The sequence below is a fragment of the Ptychodera flava genome, chromosome 3 (genome assembly GCF_041260155.1).
Source record: "Ptychodera flava strain L36383 chromosome 3, AS_Pfla_20210202, whole genome shotgun sequence".
NCBI classification, from domain to species: Eukaryota; Metazoa; Hemichordata; class Enteropneusta; family Ptychoderidae; genus Ptychodera; species Ptychodera flava.
The window spans coordinates 43,492,537-43,518,901 of record NC_091930.1 but is presented as its reverse complement, the minus strand read 5'-3'; the positions used below and the strand labels follow the sequence as shown (position 1 = coordinate 43,518,901).

The 26,365-nt window shown below is 37.8% G+C and overlaps 2 protein-coding genes across 4 annotated transcripts in view; one reads left to right on the top strand and one right to left on the bottom strand.

Annotated features, from left to right (window-relative positions):
- Positions 1 to 2,841: 2,841 nt before the first annotated feature.
- On the bottom strand, positions 2,842 to 26,313 carry LOC139130097 (Golgi pH regulator-like). Of its 2 annotated transcripts, none has more exons than XM_070695817.1 (13): positions 26,177 to 26,313; positions 22,631 to 22,690; positions 20,823 to 20,926; positions 18,308 to 18,414; positions 16,624 to 16,731; positions 16,292 to 16,412; positions 15,699 to 15,779; positions 15,110 to 15,219; positions 14,287 to 14,375; positions 12,604 to 12,792; positions 11,975 to 12,064; positions 5,805 to 5,870; positions 2,842 to 4,830 (listed from the first exon to the last, which is right to left on the bottom strand). In XM_070695817.1, exons 2-13 carry the CDS (start codon positions 22,676 to 22,678, stop codon positions 4,624 to 4,626), a joined length of 1,320 nt encoding a protein of 439 aa, XP_070551918.1. In that variant the 5' UTR covers positions 22,679 to 22,690; positions 26,177 to 26,313; the 3' UTR covers positions 2,842 to 4,623. The 2 variants fall into 2 exon arrangements, with proteins under 2 accessions (XP_070551918.1, XP_070551917.1); XM_070695816.1 differs by lacking the exon at positions 26,177 to 26,313 and adding an exon at positions 25,592 to 25,762.
- LOC139130094 (ubiquitin carboxyl-terminal hydrolase 25-like) overlaps positions 26,218 to 26,365 on the top strand; it is a 44,714-nt gene continuing 44,566 nt past the window's right edge. For both annotated transcript variants that reach the window (XM_070695815.1, XM_070695814.1), the window contains exon 1: positions 26,218 to 26,327. In XM_070695815.1, the coding sequence (XP_070551916.1) occupies positions 26,277 to 26,327 (51 nt within the window). In that variant the 5' untranslated portion in view covers positions 26,218 to 26,276. The remainder of the gene's footprint in view (positions 26,328 to 26,365) is intronic.

The following is a 26,365-nucleotide window of genomic DNA, read 5'->3' as shown; positions in this document are numbered from 1 at the left end:
TCCTTCATTGCAGGGTTGCTAGGGAAGAGAAGTATTGCCAATTAGCCTGTCAGCCATGGCTGATGTTTGTGGTTGATATATTTATCGAACAAAATTCGAGCATACGTACCGATTTGTTCAATGTCAAAGTCGTCAACCGGTGACAAAACAAAACTTTACGACTTATATCAAGGAAGGTCAGTCGGTGAAGATAGTTCAACGTTTCGAGTCATTAATGGGCTCCACAAAATAGCCTTGTCGCTGGTAACCTGTACAGACGACGCTGTGCCTGTCGACAAAACGAAAGTAATAATTTAAATTACTCTGTTTTCAAATAATAGGAAAGAGATGTCGAAGAAAGTGGTCTCTTTTTTGTAAATACGTCTGTACCTAATAGTCAAGTTCAAGAGGATATAGTTACCTGCAAATTCATGAAATGCTACGCGCTACTAACCTTAGCGACTGTCTGACGTCGACAGCTAAAGAGAAACGAAACATAATCTGTAACTTGTCACGACACACCCGGGACCAGGGCTGTAGCTTAACGAAACTGCCAGGGAGGGGGACAGAACCTTGCTTAGCTGCATCTGGTAAATGTACGTGAATATACAGATTAACAGTGTGGAAAATGCCCTCCCCACCCCACCCTATCCCCGCCATAGGCTATGATCCTATTAACAGCGCGAAACAGATATATACCTTTGCCGTTCAGTTAGTCTAAGAGAACTAATTTTTCACTTCACTTCCTGAGTAAAATCATCTATGCAGGTAGTAATAATTATGATACACGAATGTTGAGTACTTGCAAATTTCCGATGGGAGGTAAAAACTATTCAGGATTGCTATGTACATGACATGTGTCTGCTTATCCTAACACAAACGAACATCTGCGTCTGAGCTTGACGGTTGGAACATGCGCGAGCTCTCAGCTAGAGGGAAAATTCTCTATTTGATGTTTCACGCAAGAATGTCAATTTAACTTTATCATATAATAGGAATAAACCACTCGATTTTGACCAGTTCACTCCACATATGCACTCGCTATTGCACATATATCGTGAACTGGTCAAAATGTCGTAGTATACCGTCGCTGAGTGTGATTGATTGCCCTTTTGGGAATGGATTAGACCCTAATAGTTTTCAGTGGAGGACACAAAGTCGTCCAGTCCAATATCTATGATAATGGCCAATGCAAAACGTCATGCATTTATTATGATGGTGCCACTGAAGGGTTTCGCCAAGTGTAGCTCTGCATGGTTGGGTTGTGTGTTACACTTCCATTAACATATAGCCCTGCTGCGCAAGGCTACGCATACTGCAGTCTTACAGATCTAGTCGCATTCAGCCGCTGATGTGCATAAGATAAGGTCCATGACCACTTATTTATCGACTTTGCATTTTTGGCGCCATCAAATGATGTTTGTCGAGGACTGTAATTATCACCTTCTTGTCAATGTTTCCAATAAACAAATGACTGTTTAAATTATGAACTGTCAAACAATCACTCCATTGATTGATGTAAGTTTATGCGAAAATTTTATAAGAAGAAAAAGACAATTCTTCATCGAATTCTAACTATTCCGATATAAACATCCAATATGATAATTCTTAACTTACATGTCATTAATCTCTATGCCATATTAACCTCAGAAGAGAGATCATATTTACTAGTTCATCAGAGAATTCACTGGTAATTAGAGATCGCAAAGTCATTAATGCTTCAAACTTCATTACGATACTCACACTCTGCTTCCCTGAACAGGTCGATGAATTGCGCGCCTCGCAGCATTGGTCTTCTTTGTTCGGTGTATTGCAATGTTACTCTCTCAGTCGAATTCCTTGGGTCGTTTCTTCGTAGTCAGTACTTCTTGTCATCACCGTCGTCGGTTAAATACCGGCTTTTCATCTTCGTGCAGTGTGCTTTTTTTCTGTCAGATTCTCACAAACTCTGCCCGGTCCAAAACAGTCGTTGTTGACCTTTCGTTCACTGACTGGATTAATTCTTTCGGCATGTTCTACCGCTATGTTGCCTTTTCCAACTGACAGCTTGCTATTTATGCCCGGATTCTCCCCCATATATTGCAGTTCATATAATTGTCTTCTATCGGGATATTGCCATGCGAGAGGTCTTTGGGATACATGAATAATCTTCAAAGTTAACACTCGTTTATTTCAAACTTGTAGAAGTTAAATGTCGTCATCGTGGAAGTAGTGGAGCCCAGTCTCTCTCCCCAAACCCCATGTTAGTGCTCGTGCTCCTCTTCCCGCTCCCCCTGATATTATCAAAAGGCGCGGTTTCGATCATACGAGAGATATGAATTGAGGACAAAACAATACATCCAATCATAAACATCAATACAGCTTTAGAAATAAGTCACTGTTACACGTTGCAAACCCTTCATCTGAAATTCTCACGTTCCTTTGTCTTTGAAACTTTTACAATTCTTTTCTGATCTACCACTTGTGTAACAATTGTCATCGTCTTATTTTTTACAAAATCGAAAATTTCATTTTTCCCATTAGAGCTAACACGGGGAGTGGGCATTTTGAATTTCGAATATTGGTAAATGTTAGCTAATTTGTTTCTGTGGTACAAAATTTGCCAAATGACACCTGGTTTTTATTCTTGATTTGGTGAGAGAATGTTGAAATTTGGGAGAGTTTAGACAAAAGTTTCAGGTTTTCACTTTTTATGTACATTCTACCTGAAATAGTAAACAGTTAGCTACATAATATCCCAAGTGTAAATGAATGTGACTGTGCACTCTGTGTATAAGCATGAAGAGAATACACTCTTGGCTATGAAAAAATACCTAAAGCTGCTTTGTTGAAATGGAAAGACAAAAGACAATAGCCAAATAATTCACATGCGACCACCTTGACATTTATTTGCCAATTGAACTGTTTCCATGCTTCGAAGAAATAAAAGAGAATTGAGAAAGTACAAAGTGGCAGGAAAGTTGAAAGTCCCTTGAGAATCAACTTAGGTTATGAGTGAAGGTCATCAGACCAGAAAGTTCATTATTTGCTGTTGACATTATAGAGCCGCATTTTGTTTGTTTGTGGTTTCATCTTGCCTGTGCAGTTAAATAGCATTGTCATCATTAAATTTTAAAACGTTTGGAAATTAAAGTCACAGTAGATTTACCTTGCCTAAACCATGCATGCCCTCAAAGCTAACTTGACATGCCATTGACTCTAGGAGTCTCTTTGATGAAATTAAATTTCACTCTTCATGAACTAGTGTGCCACTGATGCAATTACACTTGGCACAATTCCCAAAATGGACTCTGAGAGTTCAAAAATCGCCTCGGCCAGAGGGCACAATGCCTACCGATGAGTTGTCCCTTAAAGTCTTACAATTTGATGAGGTACCTTATGGGGAGGGGCTTTTTGTGCCTTTACATAATTTTAACTAATTTGGATAATCATATACATACAATGACATTGGATTTTGCTGTGGCCTGACAGAATTGATTTGAGAAAGGATAATAAATAATTATTCTCTAATCAACCATTACTGTTATTATTCAATCAGCTATATATATGCTGCTATTCCCATGGCTTTACCATTTCTGTTTTCTACAAGACACTGAAATGATAGATCGGTTGCTCAATGGCAAGACACAATTGTTAGTGTTCTCCATAGCTTGGAAAAACAGAGGGCGTACAGATTTACATAGAAATACATAATTAACTTATTCTTTTGTTGTGACAACCTATTCTTTTGTGAACAGACTGCTCAAAAACTGTGGGATGGCCAATTCCCTGGAATACGCTTGTGGAGAACCCTGATGATTATCAGCCAAAAGCATGGCAAGGTTTCCCACTGGCTACAGTAGTGTCTAGTAGATGAGATGAGTTCTCTATGGGTATTATGTAACACTTACTGGTTACCTTATGCACCGAGATAAGAGCAGACAGTACTAAGCAGTTTCTGAATGAGGTAACATACGTCTTGGGACAGATATTTGGACTCTCAAACTTCTATCACATTATTTCAGCACACCACTTGTAGGGGCTCATTTTGAAGCTTTACAAGTGAATAAAGTTTTCATTGGTTTAGTTTTGTGAAGAAAGGGAATTCTCAATATTTAGTAATTTGTTTCTCTGGCATCAAAATTAGCACAGTGACCCCCGATTTTAATTATTGAATTTTAAAGAGAATGGTTGACAGTTTGCTTGAGGAAAGTTTCAGCAAAAGTTGACCTCTTTCATATTTGAGGCATGACCTACCTTAAGTGTATCCTTTTCTTTCTAAGACTGCTTCAAATGTGAGTATATCTAAGATTTTTTCCAATTTGATTACATCTGATTTATGTAAGATATCATTATCAGAAGCTTTGAATTGTTTGATATCCTGATAAAGTCATTGTGACAATTCTATCCGCACATACTTTCTTACATTCCTTAAGAAGTATACCACATATTTGTTATCGTTCTTTGCATTGATCTGATGTACCACAAGAATTCTAGCTGCTAAAGACTCCAAACATTAGCACCCCTCTATCAAATCTCAATCTTTGCAATGCGATTCATCTTCTCCGACACCAAATGGCTAATTAATGTGTCTCTGGTTCTGCCCATTTTATGTAGCAATTAAAGCATAGTCATGTGATCCACTGAATGACTGCTCATTGGCTGTCAGGGAGTCATATGTTTCTCAGGCGTCTGCTGATGGGCAAGATAGAGGAATCCTATACTGGACAGAGCACTGACGAGAAAGATCACATCGAACCAACGATGGTAAAAGTTGAATTGCAGATCACCGAGGACTTCCGTTATTATCCTGCGGTACTCAAGCGGCATGTTCATCCGGATGAGAAGTACTGACGACACGAAGTACATACCCTGTTGTGAAGAAAGGAATAGAAAAGCTGTCATTGTGAGATATGCAAACAACAGATACATCGTAAAGTCGGGAAGTGGACATCTAAATGATTATAATTATTTTTTGAAAGTAACTGTCAAAAATAATACTCTACAGATTTACGAATACCATGCCCCTGCATGTGATTACTCATTGGAGATTAATGGCAGCGCTCAAACGATAGACAACCGCCGCAGTAATTATTGTACATTCCTGAGATGAAGTGTTGAGAAGACAATACTTATATAAGTAAAGATATTGATCAAGCCGTGTAGAGAATCGACCACAATTTTATGCACAGCCAGACTTATACTTGACTTTGTCATAAAAATGGCGAACTGCCACAATGTTTGCTGCTCTATACGATGTTCTTATTCTGCAACAAGTACATTTAGTTGTTGTTTTCCCTGAAGAATGTTGATATACAAGGTAAAGTATCACCCTTGACAACTTTGCTCATTTGCACACTCTCCAATGTCATTGTTGACAAACAAATTCTTGACAGGACTAAATTTCAATGTTAAGAATAACAATGGACATTGAACATTACTATGATGAGCATTAGACATTTTGATATATTGCAGTAGAAAACAAGTAAAAGGTATTGTACAGACATAACAAAAATACTGAAAAATACATCAATTTACAAACTTAATTATCTTAATTTCCCTTTTGTGATAATCTTAGTATTACTTTTGAATATTTTTTTTGTAATACTACTATAGACACAGTTTGAAAATAAACTTCAATAAAAAAATAATTATAGCAATAAAAACAATCACTGACTTTCATATTTGAATTTTGCACATGTTCTGAGAACACACACACCTTTAACATCTGATGAAAATTTGAAGGAAATTGTACTCTCATACCGCTTTCTGTACAAGACTCTGTATAAAATATTCTGGAATCACAACAGAAAACTGTCTTGGATTGACAGATGCTGGGTACTCACCATAATCTGTGCTAATGCCAGCACAATAACACTGGAAGACTTACTGCTTGAGATAGCATAAAAAAACTATAAAACAAATAAAACACAAAACCAACAATTCAGAAATATTTTAACCTGGTTTTTTAGGGTAATATGCACCTCAAAAGTGAAAGACTAAAACTTTTGTTCAAACTTTACTCAATGAAACTTTCAAACATTCTCTTACAAAATCAAGCATCAAAATCAGGGGTCGCCATGCACAGTTTGTTACTAAGGAACAAATTACCTAGCATTTACTGATATCTAAAAATCAAAATGGCCGCCATCCCTGTGTTAAGTCTATGAGAATAATACAATTGTCAGTTTTTGGAAAACTGAGACTGAAAATTTGTTGTACTCTAAGACCTTTAAATTGAGCCCCTAAAAGTGGTAGATCAGGAAAGAATTGTTAAAGTTTAAGAGTTTGAATATCTATCCACGAGGTGCACTCTGACTTAAACAAGTGTAATATGTGGATGTTTTATACAGATGCACAAGTCAAACGATACAACTTAAAGATATAGAAATCAGGGAGTTGCCTTCAACCTCAATACTTACTTTATTCTTTTGTAAGTCACTGCTTCTAATAAACTATCAATTAAATGACTTTTAGATTCTATTATCAGCTGATGATGCAAATTTCTAAAATTCACCATTTCCAACTAAAAATGTTGATGTTCCTTGCACGTCTTGAGGGAGCCACAAACTGGACATTTATTTGATTTTGTCGCAGCATGAACGGTCCGTTTCATTGATATTGTTGATGATACGTGCAGAGAAAACGAACAAAAGGGTGAACTCAGCAGTTAACGTTTAAACAAAATTTATTACGAAAAAAAACTAATTGCTAAGTCAGGGATAGAGTACAAGCTTTAAAAGTGTACAGACTACTTATCTCAGCTGGGACGGCAAAGCTCCAGTCTCAGAGTTGTAACAGTCAGTCGGATGAATGAACAGTCCTTTGGCTTGCAGGCTTGAAGCTGCACAAAGTCCACAGTATAAATCCAGCGTTGACAGTGAAGGTCTTGAAAAGTCTTGAGAATGACTACTGCTGGAGTTTAGTAACACACAAGAGACACGATCCCAAAAGTCTGACTGGAAGCTGAGCACGTCCCTTTTATAAAGGCATATAAGAACAATCTAGAACTTTATTGACATGCTAATTACTGTTCTAAAATTATCTCCCTTACACAACTAATCGACTTTCCAGAACATTCCAAACATGACTAATTGAATTCAAGGTTGTGAGGTCATCAAGGGCAGTGACCTTGAGAATGTTCTAGACTAATTGAACTCAGGTCATGATGAGTGTGGGGGAAAATGACCTACATAACACACCCCCTCTTCAAAAAAGAAAATTTTTCAAAGAAAAATCTTTCTTTTGCAAATGTAATCTTGAAAAGGATTTAAGTACTCAAATTTTGTTTTACTCTAAAGTAAAATTTCTTGAAAGTGAACAACAATAAACTCTAAATACGAGAGAGACAGTCTGCAATTAAATTGTCTCTGCCTTTGATATGTCTAATATCAAGATTAAACTCCTGTAACATTAAACTCCATCTTAGCAATCTCTGATTTTGTCTTTAAATTTCTGCAGAAAAACAAGAGGGTTGTGATCAATATAAACCACTATTGGCTGATTTGAAGAAGTAACATAAACTTCAAAATGCTGTAAAGCTAATATCAAAGATAAACACTCTTTTTCAATTGTAGAGTAGTTTCTCTGGGATTTGTTAAATTTGTGTGAAAAGTAGCAAACAGGATGTCCCATGACTATCTTCCTGCAATTTGTTGTTGGAAAACTTGAAATGGCACTGAATTTGGCATAAAGTATGCATGGCAAAGTCCGGTTATTTGTATTGAGTTCTATAAAGTCATTGTTCGGCAAATTCTTGGCTTCCTCCTGGAGATATTCCGCTTTCGCAGGATTCAGTCCGTCTGGATGTTGTTCCACTGGATTACTGTCGCAGACATCTTCGTTGTGGTGGATGATGTTTGTCCTCGTTGGAACATCTTGAAACAGGTGTTTATATTCATGGAGCAGTTCTTTCACCTGTTGTTGTTGTTCTGGCTGGAGGTGTGCCAACTTTGTAGACTCCAGCTTCTCCAGGATTTCTGAGTTCTGAAGCTTGACCGAGCCCAGCTTTGAGTTTAGAGTATTTTCACTCAAGTCAGTTTCAGTATCACTATCTTCATAATGGTTTGAACTGACTGCACTGACAGGCTTTGTTTTAGTAGGATTATCCCTATCCAAATATGGCTTAAGCATATTTATGTGACATAGCTGTTTTTGTTTTCGCCTGTCAGGTGTTATTATGATGTAATTTAAATCACTCAATTTCTTATCAATTAGGTATGGCCCAAAGTAACGAGCATGGAGTGGTTTGCCAGGAATTGGAAGTAGAACAAGAACTTTTTGACCTGGTTCAAACTTCCGTTTTGAGGTGCTTTTATCATATCTGGTTTTCATTGACTGCTGAGATGACTCAAGATTTTCTCTGGCTAATTCACATGCTTTAGAGAGTTTTGTACGAAAATCTGACACATATTGCAAAATATTCAGACAATCATCGTCGTCAGACAGGAATTTCTCTTTAACGAGCTTAAGTGGGCCACGGACTGTATGTCCAAATACAAGCTCAAATGGGCTAAAACCAAGAGACTCTTGAATTGACTCTCTAACAGCAAGAGCAGAAAATGAATTCCTTCATCCCACTGCTTCTCTGTGTCAAAACAGTAGGTCCTAATCATGTTTTTCAAAGTTTGATGAAATCGCTCAAGAGCACCCTGACTTTCTGGATGATAGGCGGATGACCTATACTTTTAATGCCTAGCTGATCCATTACTTGTTGAAAATACCAGACATAAAGTTGGAGCCTTGATCGGACTGGACACATTTAGGGAGGCCAAATAAAGTGAAAAATTTGACTAAAGCTCTCACTATAGTCTTTGTCTTATATTTCTCAGTGGTATGGCTTCGGGGAACCGAGTTGATGTACACATTATTGTCAGCATGTACTCTTTCCTGATCTTGTTTTTGGTAGGGGCCCAACACAGTCTATTAGTATCCTACTAAATGGTTCTTGAAATGCAGGAATTGGCTGTAAGGGGCCTTTGGAATAGTCTGATTTGGCTTTCCTACCATTTGACATGTGTGACAAGTTTTACAGAAATGTGCTACATCCTGCCTGAGATTAGGCCAATAAAGTGACTGAGAATTTTATGATAAGTTTTCCTGACTCCTAAGTGACCAGCCCAGGGCGTTTCATGGGCCAGGCGCAATATTTCAGCACGGTAGGGCTTTGGAACCACAATTTGATGTTTTATAGCCCAATCGTCATCAACCAAAACATCTGGAGGTCTCCATTTACGCATGAGAATACCAGACTTTGTATAATAGAAACAGAGCTATCTGAAGTTTTACCTTCATCATCTACCCTGTCAAACAAAGACAAAATATCTGGGTCTTTGTGTTGTTCTGCAATGAGATTTGATCTAGAAAATGTCTGACTTTGGTCCGCAGAAGTTTTACTGGAAGTTTCAAATCCACGAGGGATAACGGAATGATCCGTGTCAAACACCTGACTGAGAAAGGTGTCATTTAAGTCAACATCTGTGACATTATTTTTGAGAGTATTTTGATTCTCGGAAGTTTTCTTTGACATGGCTCGAGTAATGGCACATGAGGGAAATAAATCGGGTATCTCTTGTTCAATTGGCTCTGGATCCTGATCTAAACTAGGATTATCAGTCACAAGTGGATTAGTAATGACCTTGTCCCCAGCAAGGTCGTTTCCAAGAAGAAGGTGAATCCCTTCAAAAGGCAAAAAAGGCCTAATACCTAAAGTCACAGGTCCAGAAACAAGTCCGAAGACAAATAGACATTATGGAGAGGAACAGGAATGTAGTCATTACAATCTACCCCCTTAATAAGAACTTTAGAACCTGAAAATGACTTTTCAGAAAACGGCAGGGTATCTGCCAACAAAAGAGACTGGGAAGCCCCGGTATCTCTTAAAATTTTGACAGGGGTAGCGGAAGAAAAATCACTAGAAAGTGATATAAAACCATCGTGAATAAATGGTTCGAAAATACCCATAATGCTATCTTGAGAAGAATTGACCTTGACCTCATTAATTGGGGATGAGAGGGGTTTAACCTCAGAAAATGTGTTGCACACATTATTAGACTCTAATTGAGTTGATGAGAAGAAATAAAGCCGGTTGGCTTAGATCCACTTTGACCACTTTGACCTTCACGTTTTCTTTTCAATTTGAAACAATCTGACATTAAATGGCCGTCTTTCTTACAATAATTACAAGAAAGTGTACCGAACTGTTTGTCAGAGGAGATTGAGACTTGGGATCTGATGATGTGGGAGTGTTACTTGAACTCTGTGAACTGTTGTCATTTGATTTCCTACTCTCCTTTGAAAAATTCTTGGATGAAAGGAGGAGTTAAATTTGCCTGCATTGTTTCTGTAGGAAAAGGACTGGGATGGTTTGCTGAGAAATGAAGATTTGTGAGTCAATGAGTAATCATCGGCCAAACGTGCAGCCACCTCTAATGTATCTGCCTTTTGTTCATTGATAAATGTCTTGATGTCACTCCGGATGCACCTTTTAAATTCCTCAATCAAAACAAGCTGTCGTAATTTGTCATAATTCTGACTGACCTTTCCGAAGAACACCAACGATCAAACAGTTGTTCTTTTGTTCGAGCAAATTCAACATAAGTTTGATCTTTCACCTTCTCACAATCCCTAAATTTCTGACGGTAAGCTTCAGGCACCAACTCATAGCCCTTGAGAATTAATTCCTTCACAGAATCATAATTTGAAGCCTGCTCTACTGACAACTGAATGTAAATTTCTCTGGCTTTACCCACCAAAGCACTCTGCAAAAGCATAGACCAGGACTCCTTAGGCCAATTCAGACTCTGAGCAATTTTCTCAAAATGAGGAAATATTTATCAACATCCTTTTCTTGGAAAGGGGGACTAACCTGAAATGCTTAGTGATGTCAAACCGTGTGAAGGGAAGGATTTTCCTGACTGTCCAAGCTCTAAACGTTTCATTTCTAATCTTTCCTGCCTATCTTTCTCTCTCTGTCTTTCTTCCATTTCTAACTGCATTTGTATTTTTTCTTTTTCTATTTGTAATTCTAGTTTCTTGATCTCCAAATTTGTCTGCATTTCTAATTCTAATTTTCTGAGTTCAGAGGTAGACTCGGGCTCATAATCTTTCAGGGTGGATTCCTCAAATTGGCCTAAATCAACTAGATGTTTGGCAATACGGTACTGTATTTCCCTCTTGCGCATAGATCTTTGACTTCTACTTTAAGGAAATGGCCAGTGTTATGAGGTCGTCTTTTCTGAGGGAATCAAATGTGTCCTGATCAAGGTCATCCATTTCCTCTGGTTTAAATTCCGCCATGATTAAATTTCGCTGAGTTCACAGTATACAGTAGTTTTGAAAAGCTGTCAAAATGTTGTCAAACGGCTCAAAATATTCGTACTCCCGGACAAGCCCCCAATTTGTTACGTGCAGAGAAACGAACAAAAGGTGAACTCAGCAGTTAACGTTTTAAACAAAATTTATTACGAAAAAAAACTAATTGCTAAGTCAGGGATAGAGTACAAGCTTTAAAAGTGTACAGACTACTTATCTCAGCTGGGACGGCAAAGCTCCAGTCTCAGAGTTGTAACAGTCAGTCGGATGAATGAACAGTCCTTTGGCTTGCAGGCTTGAAGCTGCACAAAGTCCACAGTATAAATCCAGCGTTGACAGTGAAGGTCTTGAAAAGTCTTGAGAATGACTACTGCTGGAGTTTAGTAACACACAAGAGACACGATCCCAAAAGTCTGACTGGAAGCTGAGCACGTCCCTTTTATAAAGGCATATAAGAACAATCTAGAACTTTTATTGACATGCTAATTACTGTTCTAAAATTATCTCCCTTACACAACTAATCAACTTTCCAGAACATTCCAAACATGACTAATTGAATTCAAGGTTGTGAGGTCATCAAGGGCAGTGACCTTGAGAATGTTCTAGACTAATTGAACTCAGGTCATGATGAGTGTGGGGGAAAATGACCTACATAACATTGATATGGTTGATGATACAGTGCATACACAATAGTTAAGCTTACCTTTGTCAAGTTAATTAGCAGCCCCCTGATTGAAGTTACAATAATAATACCGACTAAAAGAAAAGATATCTGTTGTGACCAGAACTTTACCTGTGGTGAGGAAAGGGAAAACATGAATACCATTAATCACGACCATGCTTACTGTTTGTGTTTGCTTGTGGTGTTTTAAAAGCTGAATTTGGCTTTTTACATCATGAAAACTTTGTTACTTGAGGGCCTGAAGTTACCTGAAGTTATCAATATTTGATATTTGACATTAAAAATGGCTGCTACCCAAATGTTCTCTCAACAGTAGAAAAACATTGATTTAAAAAAAAAAGAGGGGCAAAACTACCTTTACTCCACAGGCTGTACAAGCAACATACTAGTTTTGCAAAAGTTTTGAGTATGAATATCTGTCATAATGGCACAGTTTACCTTCGCAAATAGGATTGTACATATGAAAAGTAACTGAGTCACTAATTTGATTCATTTCTTTTTATTAACCCTTTCACTACCATGGCTTAGCCCAAACCCATTGTTATTAATGGTGAGTCTGGACCTATTCACATGGCACTGGGGGTGAACAGGTCTAGTCACATCAGCACCTGTGGGAAGTGGCATAAAAACTTCAAAAGCTTTAGACTCACATCAAATTGAATTCCAAAATAATTGACGGCAATCTCTACACCTTTGGTGACAGGATCTGTCTTGCCGACTCTATCAAACACAATATTCACAGTTGATATGAAGATCTTCCACATGCAATACATGGAAAATATGTATCCCATGAAATTGAAGTATTTGCCTTGAAGGGTCCTAGAGTAGATTATCCTCTCCTGCATTGGAAGACAAGAACACATAAATTTGCCGTTAGATGAAACATGGAGAACGTACATGTAGTCGTTGAGGCACTGCTATTGATGACACTGCCAATACTGCAATTGAAAACTGTGCTCTAAGTAAGTCTTTTGACCAATATGACCGAATAGATTAATACAACCTTTGGTGTCTTTTCCTATTTGTGACTTGGACCCAGTAAATCATTAAGTTACCTTGACAGCATTTCTCCAGGATATCTGATAGCGTTAATCCCCTCTATCTAATCAAATCCCCATTTAAATAATCACAAAGCTACCACATGTCACCTTTCTCCATTGAGGTTTAAGATGAAGATTTACGCAGAGTATTTATAGTGGCATTCCACTTCATGATTACTATCTATAATGTAACATGTCACATCATACAGTTGATGTATTCCACGATCAGCAGCCACAGCAAAGTGATACAAGCTTCTTGTCTGTAGGATGTAGTATAGCTGAAAGCATATCAACTAGAGTTTGCCTCCAGATCATAAAATTGTGTTTGAACTGAAATGAAGTGTAAATGATGTGTGTGCACTTAAATTTATTCACAGTGTGCCCTCTAAGCCAATTTGATGTTTCATGACGCAGGGCAAACCTGACTCACGCTATCAAAATTACAAGTAATCTGACAGGTCACTGTTGCAGCTGTAAAAAGCCTGCCAATGACTAGAAATGTTTAGCACATTCATAATTTACACAGATAACATGTTTTCCTGTAGTTTTGGGTTAAAAAAAAAACGAAAACGTCATATCTGTAAGTCTCCGCATTGATGCTACGTGCAGACAGTAAACTTATTTTGCCAACGATCGATTGATGGGCAAGGAGGCAGCCATTGTTGTTTTCACTGTCTTCTCACTGAGTCATGCTAGAGTATCAGGAATCAAGAAAGACATACGACCATAGAGGGCGCTATACTTCTAACTACCGACTTTTTAGTTTTAACCTATTCATGCATGCGGTAACGCACAGCATGTCAACTTTTCTTCAGTTCGACTTTAAAAAAAAATTTCACATTTTTTATACAACATTTACTCGATGAACAAAAGAAAGGAACAGTGTCTTTTATTTGGTATTTGACTAATGCTAACTCCTTAATTTTCTTATACATGTGCATGTACTAAGAAAAAACTTCACTTGCATAATGTGCACAATTTATTATAGTCAGCAAGACTGAAGATTGAAGATTGTCAGGAACTACAGCAATGAATATCTCTTCTGATGAACACTAAAATACCCTCAGCTTTAGGAAAATTCTCAATGTTTATCAACATTGTAACATAGGGCATTCCCGATTTATAGCTACCAGTATACCCAGTCTAACCACAACAACAGCTACAAATAGAATTTGCTTCAACAATATCAAAATAACAAGGACTTTTACAGGTAATGTAGTCTGAATGTAATACTTGATAAAACAATGTGTACTGACAGTTTAATTCTAGAATGCAGATATGTGACATCTTTACCTTGGTGTTGTGAAGGTCAACGACTTCGAGAAACAGCTGTCTACTCAACTCTTCATACGCATTGACTTCTTGCTGTAACTGACTTATATCTGACAAACGTAGTTAAGGTATATGTGCCAAAGAAACCGGTAAATCTGAACTTTTTCTCAGACTTTCCTCCATGGCGCTCTAAAACCATTCTCTTTCAAACTCAACAATAAATATCAGGGGTTGCCAAGCACAATTTTGGTGCAAGATAACAAATAACCTAAAATGTTCCAATATTCGTTTTAAACTGGCCATTGCAGCTGTATTAACACTATAGCACAAATTGTACAAATTAAAGTTTCCATTTTCACAAAAGATAGACAGATAAAACTTCAGCTCCTACACAGGCTTCTTAAAGAGTCCATAACACAGAATACAAACAAGCTAGTGTAAATATTTGAGAGTTTGAATATTCATCCTCAGGGTGTATTCTGCCATTGATAAGAAACTTACTATTGGCCATGCTCTGGCAAACTTGTTCACACTTGTGTGTATGCATATTACCATGAGCAGTAGGTTTCACTGTAAATTCGTAAACTTTCTTAATTTCCTATAAAATATGGTAGAAATGCCATGTTGAAGTTTGATATTATTTGAAAAGTATTGCACGAATGTTGTGCAAAAGTCTGATTTATTAAAATTTCGACTTTCTCTCGCTGATCATCTCAGCCGATGGAGCACAATGTTGCCAAAGTGTATTTTAATTTTCATTCTCAATTTTAAACAATTCATAGAAATATTGTACAGTGAAGTTACTAGGGAAACAGGATTTGCAGGATTCAATTCAATGGGATACTTTCTTTACCACTGGATCCGGTGACATTTTTCAGCATTCCCCAGATACCAGTCTGTTTTGGAGCACCACTGGCAGCTCGCTGTAAACTCTCCCTCTCCGCCAATGCAATCCTGAAACGCATAATGATGATACACAGTGTAGTTGTATTCTTGAATTTGAACATCATTATCTCCAAAACTTTTTCAAACCGATTTAAACAGTCTGGTAAAAAGAATAGCATATGACAATTCACTTTGTTAACCCTTTTCCTGCCAAGTTATTATTTCACCATCAGGTCAAGCTGGTTAAAACTAGTAAAGCAAAACATGTTCCATATGGTACATATTAACAAAGACTTGAAGATTTGAAGGTCCCTGAAGACAGAGATACTGTACACATGATTTTTACAGACGAAAGCTGCTATAACATACCCAGCCAAGTGGGTGAAAATGCATATGGTTTTGGGTCAATACCACTTTTTACTGACTCGGCAGATGGGGAAGTGATACTGTCTGGCAGGAAAAGGGTTAATATATGGAAGCATGAATTATACCAATCACATTCACACACAATTCACACACCATGGTTATACGGTAGACATTATTCTTACCTCTTCTTCTTGGTCAAGATCATGTCCATGATTTGCATGAACTTCCTTTCATGTGCCTGGATGTCAGAATCATTGACGTGCCTGAGAAAAACCAGTGTGATCAAGCAGGTAAGTCACATGTGTTCATTGTTATCAGTGAGTCTTTGTATAATTCAGTAAATTTCAGCTTTACAAAACATTATTACATGCAGACAGTAAACACAGAGCAAATGTGCATACTTGCTTTATCGATGTAACAGTTAGAGAACACCATTCCTTCCCACAGGTTTTCACTCATGTGACATTGGCATTGAGATGTTTTAAGCCAATGGGTCAGACATTCTTATAGGTTCAATCTCCAAAGCAGCATTTCAAGCAAGCTATATCTGTAAGTACCTTTCTAGTTTTCAGCGTAAACACTTCAATACTGGTTGAACTTGCAGTATACTGAAATCCTGATAAAGAATTAAAACAATTTTTCCACAAGGAAGTTTGACATTTATCTTATCATCCCACTGCCCATTGTAGAAATAATGCTTTGTCACTGAAAAGTATCATGATAGGTCACACGATTAGTTGTGGAATTGGAAACATCAACTTGTTTAAGTCCTTACCTCATAAAATATGACATGTAAGTATAGGGACAGTTGACAGCACCAAAGCCAGACAGTAGTGCCATCAGTGTCACTCCAATCACACCTACACGACTAATACCCTGTTCTATAGTGAAGATGCCTAGTGGTGAAAGAAAAAACAAACAAACAAATCATGCAAACAAGAGAATCTATATTTTCAACAGTTGGTGGCGCTACATATTCAGAAGGATGCATAGCTGCCATACACAGAAACTGGTTTGTTCATCTTTTTCAGAAGTGCTTTAATTTCAATGCATGTGAAACCAAAACAGGAAGAAATACCTGAAGCAAAATACCCTTGTCGTACTCACCATGCTTTGGGCTAAGTATAGGAAATGGGTCGCCGAGTTTCCAGAAAAAATACATGAATATCAACCAGGCTACTATGGTTAACACAGTTACCATATGGTTCTTTTGTACTGTAAAGATAAAGAAAGAAAAATGTAAGCTTTAAAAAAAGTCTTGAGATTAAGATGCAACATATAGTGCAGAAGCTGGATATAATCACTATTTGGCATACTGGAGTAGAAAATTAAGCGAAGATCTCATCCTTGGAGTTTTGTTTCATATGAAAAGTTTCAAATGATTCTGTAAAAAAAAAAGAGTCAGGACTGCCGTCTAATATCTTCGAACTTCCAGCCCTATTTTCTTTTCAATTAATTCAACACCACATAGGATTGGACTGAACCATTCAAAGTTATGGGATTGGACTGAACTATTCAATGCTATAGGAATGGATTGAACCATTCAATGCTACATGATTGGACTGAACCATTCAGAGCTATACCATTGGACTGAACCATTAAAAAAAAACTATTCAATTATATTGGATTGGACTATACCATGGCAGTGAAAGGTTTACACTGTGCCCATGGTTTGCCACTTGAACATTGCACTTTACAGTTTTCAACAGAGAACTAACACATTAGAGTACAAGTATTTTTTAATTCACATCCTCGCTTTCTGTGATAGAAAAATCCCATCAGCATATGACAAAATACTTTTAGTATTTTCAGTAGCACAGACCTGCGTAAACTTGTCAGACTTTACTTCATTGCAAAATTCGACATGTCAAGTCAGTGTTTTCAAAGCTTTTGCTGTGAAAAGGCTACCGTTGTCACAGCATATCATGATGGTATCAGCATTGTACCAACACACATGAAGGTCAAAGACAATTCTGACTACAGTGACATGAGAGAACTGGTTTCATCTTCAGCAAGGCTTGTTCTTGGCTGCTTGCACTGCCATTGTAATCTCTCTACATCTAACAAACTGTCATAAACTCAACCCAAATATCGCACTTCATGGCTGCCAATAACATTTTAGGTTTGAAACAGTACTAATAGAGGAATTAACTTTTGTGAGATGCTTTCTGATCGGCTGGAAGTCATTTGGGATGCTCAAGCTATTTTATCAGAAGTAGAAGCACAACAGCAGAAGATTACTGTCGATTTAGAAAAGACAGTATATGAAACTAATTGTACGAACTCCTTTACAAACTACAGGATTTGGATGAGAACTGTCATGTTTACCCTTACATGTAACAGCAGTGTAATCTCTGGTTGCTCTCTCATGACCACAGCTGGTGGTAGCCATGGAAACAGTTCATTTTAATGTTGGTGAGTTAACGGCATAAAATCGCTGCCACACAAACATTAAATAGAACGCCATGTTGTCCGGCAGACTGTTGTGAGACGATTAAGTGTATTACTTATCGTTTTATACGGACCACAGCAGATATGCGCACATGCTGTCCCCTTACAGAAAGATGTACTTTGTCATATGGCTGTTCCAGCCCTTTACTGGCATGGTTTGGCCTGTGAGAATAATGTTAACACTAGTGACTGTGGACCAGAGCACAGAGAAACAGGGGTGGTCTTAAACCACACGATACTAAAAGAAAATGGTGCTGCTTTTAATGATCTTATCTGTGATTGAAAATGAATTTGAAGCTGCTGGAGAACTCGCTTGCCAATATACCGTAAAAACACTTACCAAATCTGATATTGCTGAGGGTAAAGTATGCGATGTAGAATGGCAAAACAAATATGACAGTGAATAGAATAGCGACTAAGTCTAGCCTCCAGTGAAAGTATCTGGAACTGAAAAGAAAACAAAGAGAAGAACGTTGGTACACACAGACAATGTTGAGTAATGTGCCAGATCTGAGGGACACTGTTTTTCTGACACTCGATATACAAGAGAGGATGTATTCAATCATTCCAATGCTGCATCTACATTCTCTGTCTGCTATTGCAGAAGCATTAAATCCACTGGGACTTCATTTCAATATTTTTTGTGGAAACATAAAACCGCAAAAGCAAATAATAGTAAAGTAAATACAAGTTAAATTGTTAAATAAATTTAGAATCTATTGTTTTACTTGAAAAAAGTCCAGTGAATTTAAATCCCAATGAATACGTCAACATGTTTAAATTTAACCCTTTTCCTGCCAGACAGTATCACTTCCCCATCAGCCAAGTCAGTAAAAAGCGGTATTGAGCCAAAAACATGACGTATTTTCACCCACTTGGCTTGGTCTGTCATAGCATCTTTAGTCCAAAATAAATCAAGTTTACAGTATTTATGTTTTCCACAGCTTTCAAATGTACAGTATTATGTTAAAATACACCATATGGAATATGTTGTGTTTCATTAATTTTAACCATCTTGACCTGGTGGTGAAAAATAGACTTGGCAGGAAAAGGGTTAATTCTAGTGAAAATTCATGATTTCACAGTATCTCTTTTGTCAGCGACAACTACAAACTCATTAAACTCAGATGAATTTCAACACAAAGGCTGCTCAACTATCAATAACACAAACGCTATTAATAATATTATCCATTTCTATTTGACAATTTCTGTGTTGAAATTTTCTCTAACACTGACTTGAGGGATAAACTTCATTAAAATTGTTTGTGTTACTATTTCTGTATTTGTTCATTCGTTTGCCTGTGCTGCTGTACATTAGTGCAAGATTATGTGGTTTTTTTTCCAAGCTTCTATTACTTATGATGAAACAGGGTTTATTCTAATGATGACAGACATAACAATTATTTTCAGCATCAACTTTTTTTCATAACACTGGCGCTACATGAGCCACCATTTTTCAGTGTGTGTTACAAACAAAAATTGCAACGTCAAAATTAGTTGTTGGAGGAGAACAAGGGACTTTGATAGTTACGAAGCGGAGAAAAACTTGATGCAGGTCTGAAAATGACAGAAAAGTTGCATGGATATGGTGAGGGAGTGAGGCAGGCCTTCTTGATTGATATGCAGGTTGACAAGGCTGTATATTGTTACAGGGTTTATCATATTAGCGTCCTCGGATGACCTTAGCATATGTAGCTACATGTAGATTGGCTCAAACATATTGAAGTCGAACAATACCTACCCCAGCTGTGACCGCACCATGTAGTTTGTCATGAAAATTCCACTCCACTAATCCCCATGTACATTTATGACACACTGCCACAGATGATGTGAAGATTTTCTACATTCACTCAATCAATAAAATACACACAATATACTTGTAACACTGTATACACGAGAACATAAATTGCTGCATGTCTACATGTACCTGTGTTGGACTACCCAACCTGTGCTGTGGAATCCAATGTTTGTATTTCTCTCTTTTTCACAGCTCAATGTAATGTGATTAAATAGACGAGGTGTGACCACTATGTTGCCATGATAATTCAACGCTAACAGCCATAATTTACAATTAACACTCCGCAAAATTGTGATGTGGCACTTTGGGACTACAACGTTTTTTTTTACAGTAACAGTATGATAGATGGAGTTTCACGGGTTATATGGGGTGGGGCAGACCAGTTTGAAACCTATCACCGCTTGTTTGTTTTTTTTGAAAAAGTTCAAGTTCTCAGGCACTCTCCTACATCCAAATTCATTTGTCAAAATGGTACAGCCTGACTCAATCATTCTTTTTTTAAGGGAAGTAAAGCCAGCCTCTTGTACAAGAAAATGCAAATCAAAGGTATAGCCACAGGGCGTGGCAAGAATTATTCGTGTAGAAGTTATGAATATGATCAATAAATGTCTTGTATTAAACTTCTTTTCATTATACAAGCCTTACCTGTGTCTAGTGTATAATGAAAAGAAGTCTAATACAAGACATTTATTGATCATATTCATAACTTCTACACTAATAATTCTTGCCATGCCCTGTGGAATAGCATGAACCACATCCACTGACAGTAATGACTTGTAACCGTGACTATTGCAATGAAATCAATTTTAAAACAATGCTTCCCAGAGGAAAAAAGGTAGGTTATGATAACTTTGTCGTCACGCAAAAGACATTCACCTAATATACAAGTACAATGTCTGGACCTGGAAAATGAAATTTCCTTTACATGTATACACATTTTATACATATTTCTGTGCATTTTCAAATATACTGCTGTACTATACTGTTCATGTTCAATATTATATTTCTTTTCATATATCAAATGTACATATCTATACATACATATCCTTGTACTTACTTTGAATTCAGGATTCCTAAGATTTCAAAGATGATGAGTTCAAACATTGTACAGGACAGGGCAAAGGTCAGAGAAAAAATCAGCTGTACTATTGTATGATGTACCTGCAGAACAATAATGTGGTAAACCAAATCAGTAAATCAATCAATCAATCGATAAATGGATAGATTGCCATAATAAGATGAGCTTGATGAGCTCTTTCCCATGTAAAAATACAGGAAGGAATTTGATTTGAATCATTTTTCTGGAGCGGGCATACATCATGTACCGGTACAATGTATTCCTTCATTATGGCAACTCAGCTTACAAACCAAAATTATTTATATTTCTATTTATCATTTATTATTTAAATAATCATTTATTTGTAATTTTTACATATAATTTTTGATTCATTAGACAATAAAGTTTTTCCCACCAAGGAATTTCATGATTTGGAAACACCTGTGTTTGTAATTCTTATTTGTGTGATCACAAAGTGACAGCATAGAGAGTTTTACAAATATCAGCTGCAATCAATGAGAGTCCGATATTAACATTCAAAACCAAATTCATTATTGTCATGCTGTAGGGTCCCCTAGGTCGGCTTTGACATGATTTTGACTGACAGGTTCATCGTCACATTGCTATGGTTACTTGAAGTCATGAGCAAGTTCTTCAAAAGAACTGACTGTTTCCATGGGATCCTGGCTGATGCCAGAAAATTATTGCAAAGAGCCCCCTCCACACACATTTATACACACATGATACAGACATACACTAAGACAAACTGCTGTCATTCATGCTAGACAAGTCTGCAGCCAGTACATGTGCTCTCATCGGTGAATATGAACTCAAGACGATGAATTTTATATGGAGATTGCTATGGAGTTGAACAAAGAAACTTCTCTGCCTTTACCAACCAGTCCAGAAAAATCTAATAAGATAAGATCCAAATTACTACATGTACAAGCCACTAATGCCATACTCGAAGACACAAATACTTTGTTATTCTGTTGAACTCTGTTTGTTGCGTAGGTTTTTTAAATACATTAGCACTAGTGAACACACAGACGCATGCTATCATTACTGTACCGGTACGCTAACATTTTGCTGATATAAGCACAGGGGACAGGATGATGTACCGTGGGAAATGGGATGTGATTTTTTCTTCACTCTTTAATGTGTTGGCATCTCACGTGATGCTGACAGATTGACGTCATCCTTGGATAAGTTTTAGGCAGTGTTGGCCGGCAGATTATAGCAATATGAAAGTGGTTTTATCGAAAAGCAGATAATAGCAATGTGAAAGTGGTTGCAATAGTGGACAGCATGAAAACCATGGGTAGTAACTGTCCTTCCACCATGGCAGCAAGTGTAGTTTTTATTAACCATTTGAGCGCTGTAATTTTCTCCCGCCAAAATTTTAGAGCAAAATTTTACCAATTTTCATGAATTTTTCTGTAATTTTTTGATAATTTTGGACCAACTGGACCTCACATTTCATTAGCTACAGTTTTTTCTCAAAATTTTGGCAAAAATCCGAGAAAAATTGACTGGGGTTTATTTTATAAAGGAGACAAAAATAGACTTTGGTGCTCAAAGGGTTGAGAATATCACAGAATCAAATGAAGAATAATTCCTGGCTATTTTTACCTTGTCCCCTGTGATATCAAGTGAATGAAATAATCGGTGTGGGTGTGTTTGACATTTCTGATGTATCATTTTTCTTTTTCAACATCATGAAATATTCAATACAGGAAAAAACTGAAATGTCAAGTGTCAAAACAAAAAATATCTGTATTTCTTTAACATGCAGGCGTATTTCTTACCTCATAGTCTTTGTACAACTTTCTGATGAAGAAAATCCATCCACCCATGAAGAAGAGAATCTGTGATAAAACAAACAGTTATCAAATGCAGTTATCAAAGAATTATTTTATTCATTTCAAATACACACTATATTTCCTTTGCTCTTTACAATCACGTCATATAATAGTGATGTTCCTTTTAATCGCTACAAGCAAACGTTATCAAGGGCATTTGAATGCCAACACCTGCTCTACAATTAGTGATCAAAGCAGAGTTCAATTTTACTAGTTTAGTTATATGAGAATATAACTTTATACAGAATCAGGGAAAGTGAGAATCAACAAACTCAACATTGTCGACCAAGTATACCCACTGCTTATATAAAAGCCCCATCTCAACTTTTTGAGTATTTTTCAAAATGGGCAATTAGCGAGTGCTGGGACGTCACAGTACACATCTGAGTATAACCACATGCTTGTGTACACACCCATCCTCTGCTTTTAGAGGGTTTTTGAAAATGTTACATACATCCATGCATAATAAGCCCATAGGAGCCCTCATTATTTACAGCCTGCAGGGGGGTGGGGGGGTTCACTCAAAAATTGAAAGCTACAATGGGGTTGCTCACAATATGGAGAGAAAGAAGAGGGGGGTTACTCAATTTTCGGTGCAAAATGAATTCAACCTCTCAGATTAGACCATTTCACATGTCAATTTCTCAAAATTGTCGATGCAAGAGGGGGGACACCCCCTTTCGTGTTGGGGTGTTCTAAGAGTTTTACTTTAATTGGAAACACCTCTCATAATGTATCAGACTGTACATTACACACATCAATTTCTCAAATTTTTCCACACGAGAGGGTATAACCTCCTCTGACACTTCCCCCCTCAGCCTCCCACGTTTTCTCCCCCCGTACTTTCAAATTCTGCCCTGTCAGATATCTTAGTGAAAACCATGTCATGATAACCATTCAAAGTAAACAATACAATATGGCTGGATACTGGTTATAGTGTGAGCTTTTACACTACATTTTCTTGTGACTTTGAATTTCATTTTGTTGGTTTCACCTTTTTCTACTGTCATGAGATAACCAATGATAAGTTAGCAGGGTACACCAAATTGTCACTTTATCCAAGGATAGTGTAATCAGGTTGATTTGAAACAGCGATATACATGTATTGTAAACACGGTCACCCATGACAGCGTTGTAAAATACTGTGTCAGTCAAGCTGGGACATTGTTGCTGAGTATTGCTGTCTTTTGCCTATGGATGTCTATCAGTATCAATGTGATCGTGGCATGCCAGTTCATCAGATTGTTGATAATACTCCATCAAATCTTGTCGGTATGTTTTTCCTCTTTAACAATTTCTTTGGATGAAATAGATTTTTGAAATTGATTGAAAGTTCAAATGGTACCAGTATTCAATAATCCTACACAAATCATTGAAATTGGGCATATTGCAGAAAACATTAGGTTGCTGTTAGTATGACCCCTTCCCCTACTCGAACAGCCAGTTTTGTTTTGTCAAACTAGGGGGGTATTCTTGGACAAGTATGGTCATTTGTGGTGTATATACTAGCTGCAAAATTGTAGCGTTACGGTGAGGCGGTCGGTGATTTGTGGTTTTTGCGACTGCACTCACCAGTAGCGCTACAATGCCGATAGCCCTGTAGAGGTGAAAATAATGCACCCCACTGAACCAGGCGCGTTGATGTGAAATGCTACATATTTACTGCATTTGGTCGTACCGATTTATCACTACTGAAGACTAAACAGTATACTGCACTAACTTTGTCGTTTATGGGGTTTGGAATTTGTTCAAACACGACGATCGCATTCTGAAAACATCGAGCGTGGGGCGTCGGTGTTTGTGGGAGCCGCCATTACCGGAAGTTGGTAATGACGGCTCCCAGAAATGTTTCTGCGCTTATTTTCACCTCTACAGGGCCATCTGCATTGTAGCGCTAGTGGTGAGCGAAGTCGCAAAAACCAATATTCACTGACCGCCTAACCGTAGCGCTACAATTTTGCAGCTAGTGTATATACATGTGTATGTCACTGTGTGCGCGCGTGAATATCGGCATCATGTATATAGGACATGCCCAGTAATGAACTGGCAATAAATCAAAGTCTATAAGAGATTGAAATTTGTAATTGATTATGGGGTGAAAGTCTTGCTTCTACCTCCATCATTCATGCAAATCGGCAAAATGGCGTGAATTCACAAACATTGGTGAAGAAAAAAAAATATTCTAGAGGAAGAGTACACTTGCAGAACACTGGTAGGTCATATCTTCTATGCAAAAAAAAAAACAATTGGCTTTTCATGGGGGTAAGGAGGGGGTCTCCCCATAGCTTGAGATAAATCTGACTCCAGAGTATAATGTTCAGCTGACTCAGAGACTCCCTAGCATTGTTTCCATTTGTAATATTATTCGGGGTGGGCCCACTATTCATCAGTGTTGCCAAATCGGCAAGGGCATCGAGCACGCCATTGACCGTGGAGCAATCAACGAGACCTCGGTTCAATGTATGCGAAGGCCCCGTAGTTGCACAGGGAAGTCCGTTCATGTGTACAGTGTACACGTAGTAGCTGTCAAATGATTAGCATCGGCGGAGAGGTACTAGCTAGAGCGTCTGCGGTGTGAAACAACCACTCTCCCTCCACTACCCATTGGAGGGACAACGAATCGCAGAAAGGACCCGGGTCAAGCGGATCTTCGCAAATGCGCTAGCATCTCCGGCGAAAAGCATCGGATGGCCATTGCGTTGATTATTGAGTACTATGACGCGTCTGACATTGGACACTGACACACACTAAAAACACGCATGGTATGCTGACGTAGGCAACTGTATCCCAGTCGGGTTCGGTCAATACTCCCGAGCGGAGAGCAGCTGTCTCCAGCAGCGCTGTCGTGTAAAGTCTCGGTCCGATGTCAAACGACAATAACACGGGGGCGAATACATTTATACCGACCTGAGAAGAAAACATGACCACGGCATCCAAGAAGAACGACATCTTGGAGTTCACTGATGGGTTCAGTCGCCGTAACCTTTGGCAATAGCGAGGTAAGTTCAACAATTCCAAATTTGGAAGCGTGGCTGCTTGTTTTCGGACGAAACTACCACACCACCTCTAGGGCGCCGCCATGTTGAAATACATATTATAAGTATACATAGAGTTCTTAAAACGGTTTTTGATTGGCTAGAAAATCATTCATTATACAGTGAAGCAGAGAACCAGCACTAACGTATAGAGAATGTTTTTCAGTAAAAAGTATTGCAGTGTTATTTTCAATTGTAACTGTAGACGCAATTGCCCTTAAGTTCATAGGAAACCCGTGAATGTTGAAAACATCATTTCAGCAAAAACATTTCAGTCATGTGAAATAGCCAACCAGAGTCGAGCTTTCTTATTCCCATTCCAGGAATCCCCGCTGTTCTTTTTACTATCGATGCTCACAGGAATGCCCGGGAATTCCCTAACTTTGTGGAGTTGCCGACCACATTTAGACATTTCTCACCAATCTAAGAGTGATAGCTTAATGTCAAAATTACTCACGTGAATTTTTATCTCGCTTGATCCCACATTTCAGTTGTAAAGGCAAGGATTGTTTTCAATTAAGGGTGTGTTTCTAGCCCGGAACAGCAGACCCTTTCAAATGTCGGCCATGACTGTGGAGCAGAACATACTACAACAACATGCGATACAGGTAAGAAAATAATGAGCATATGATTATTTCGGAAATAA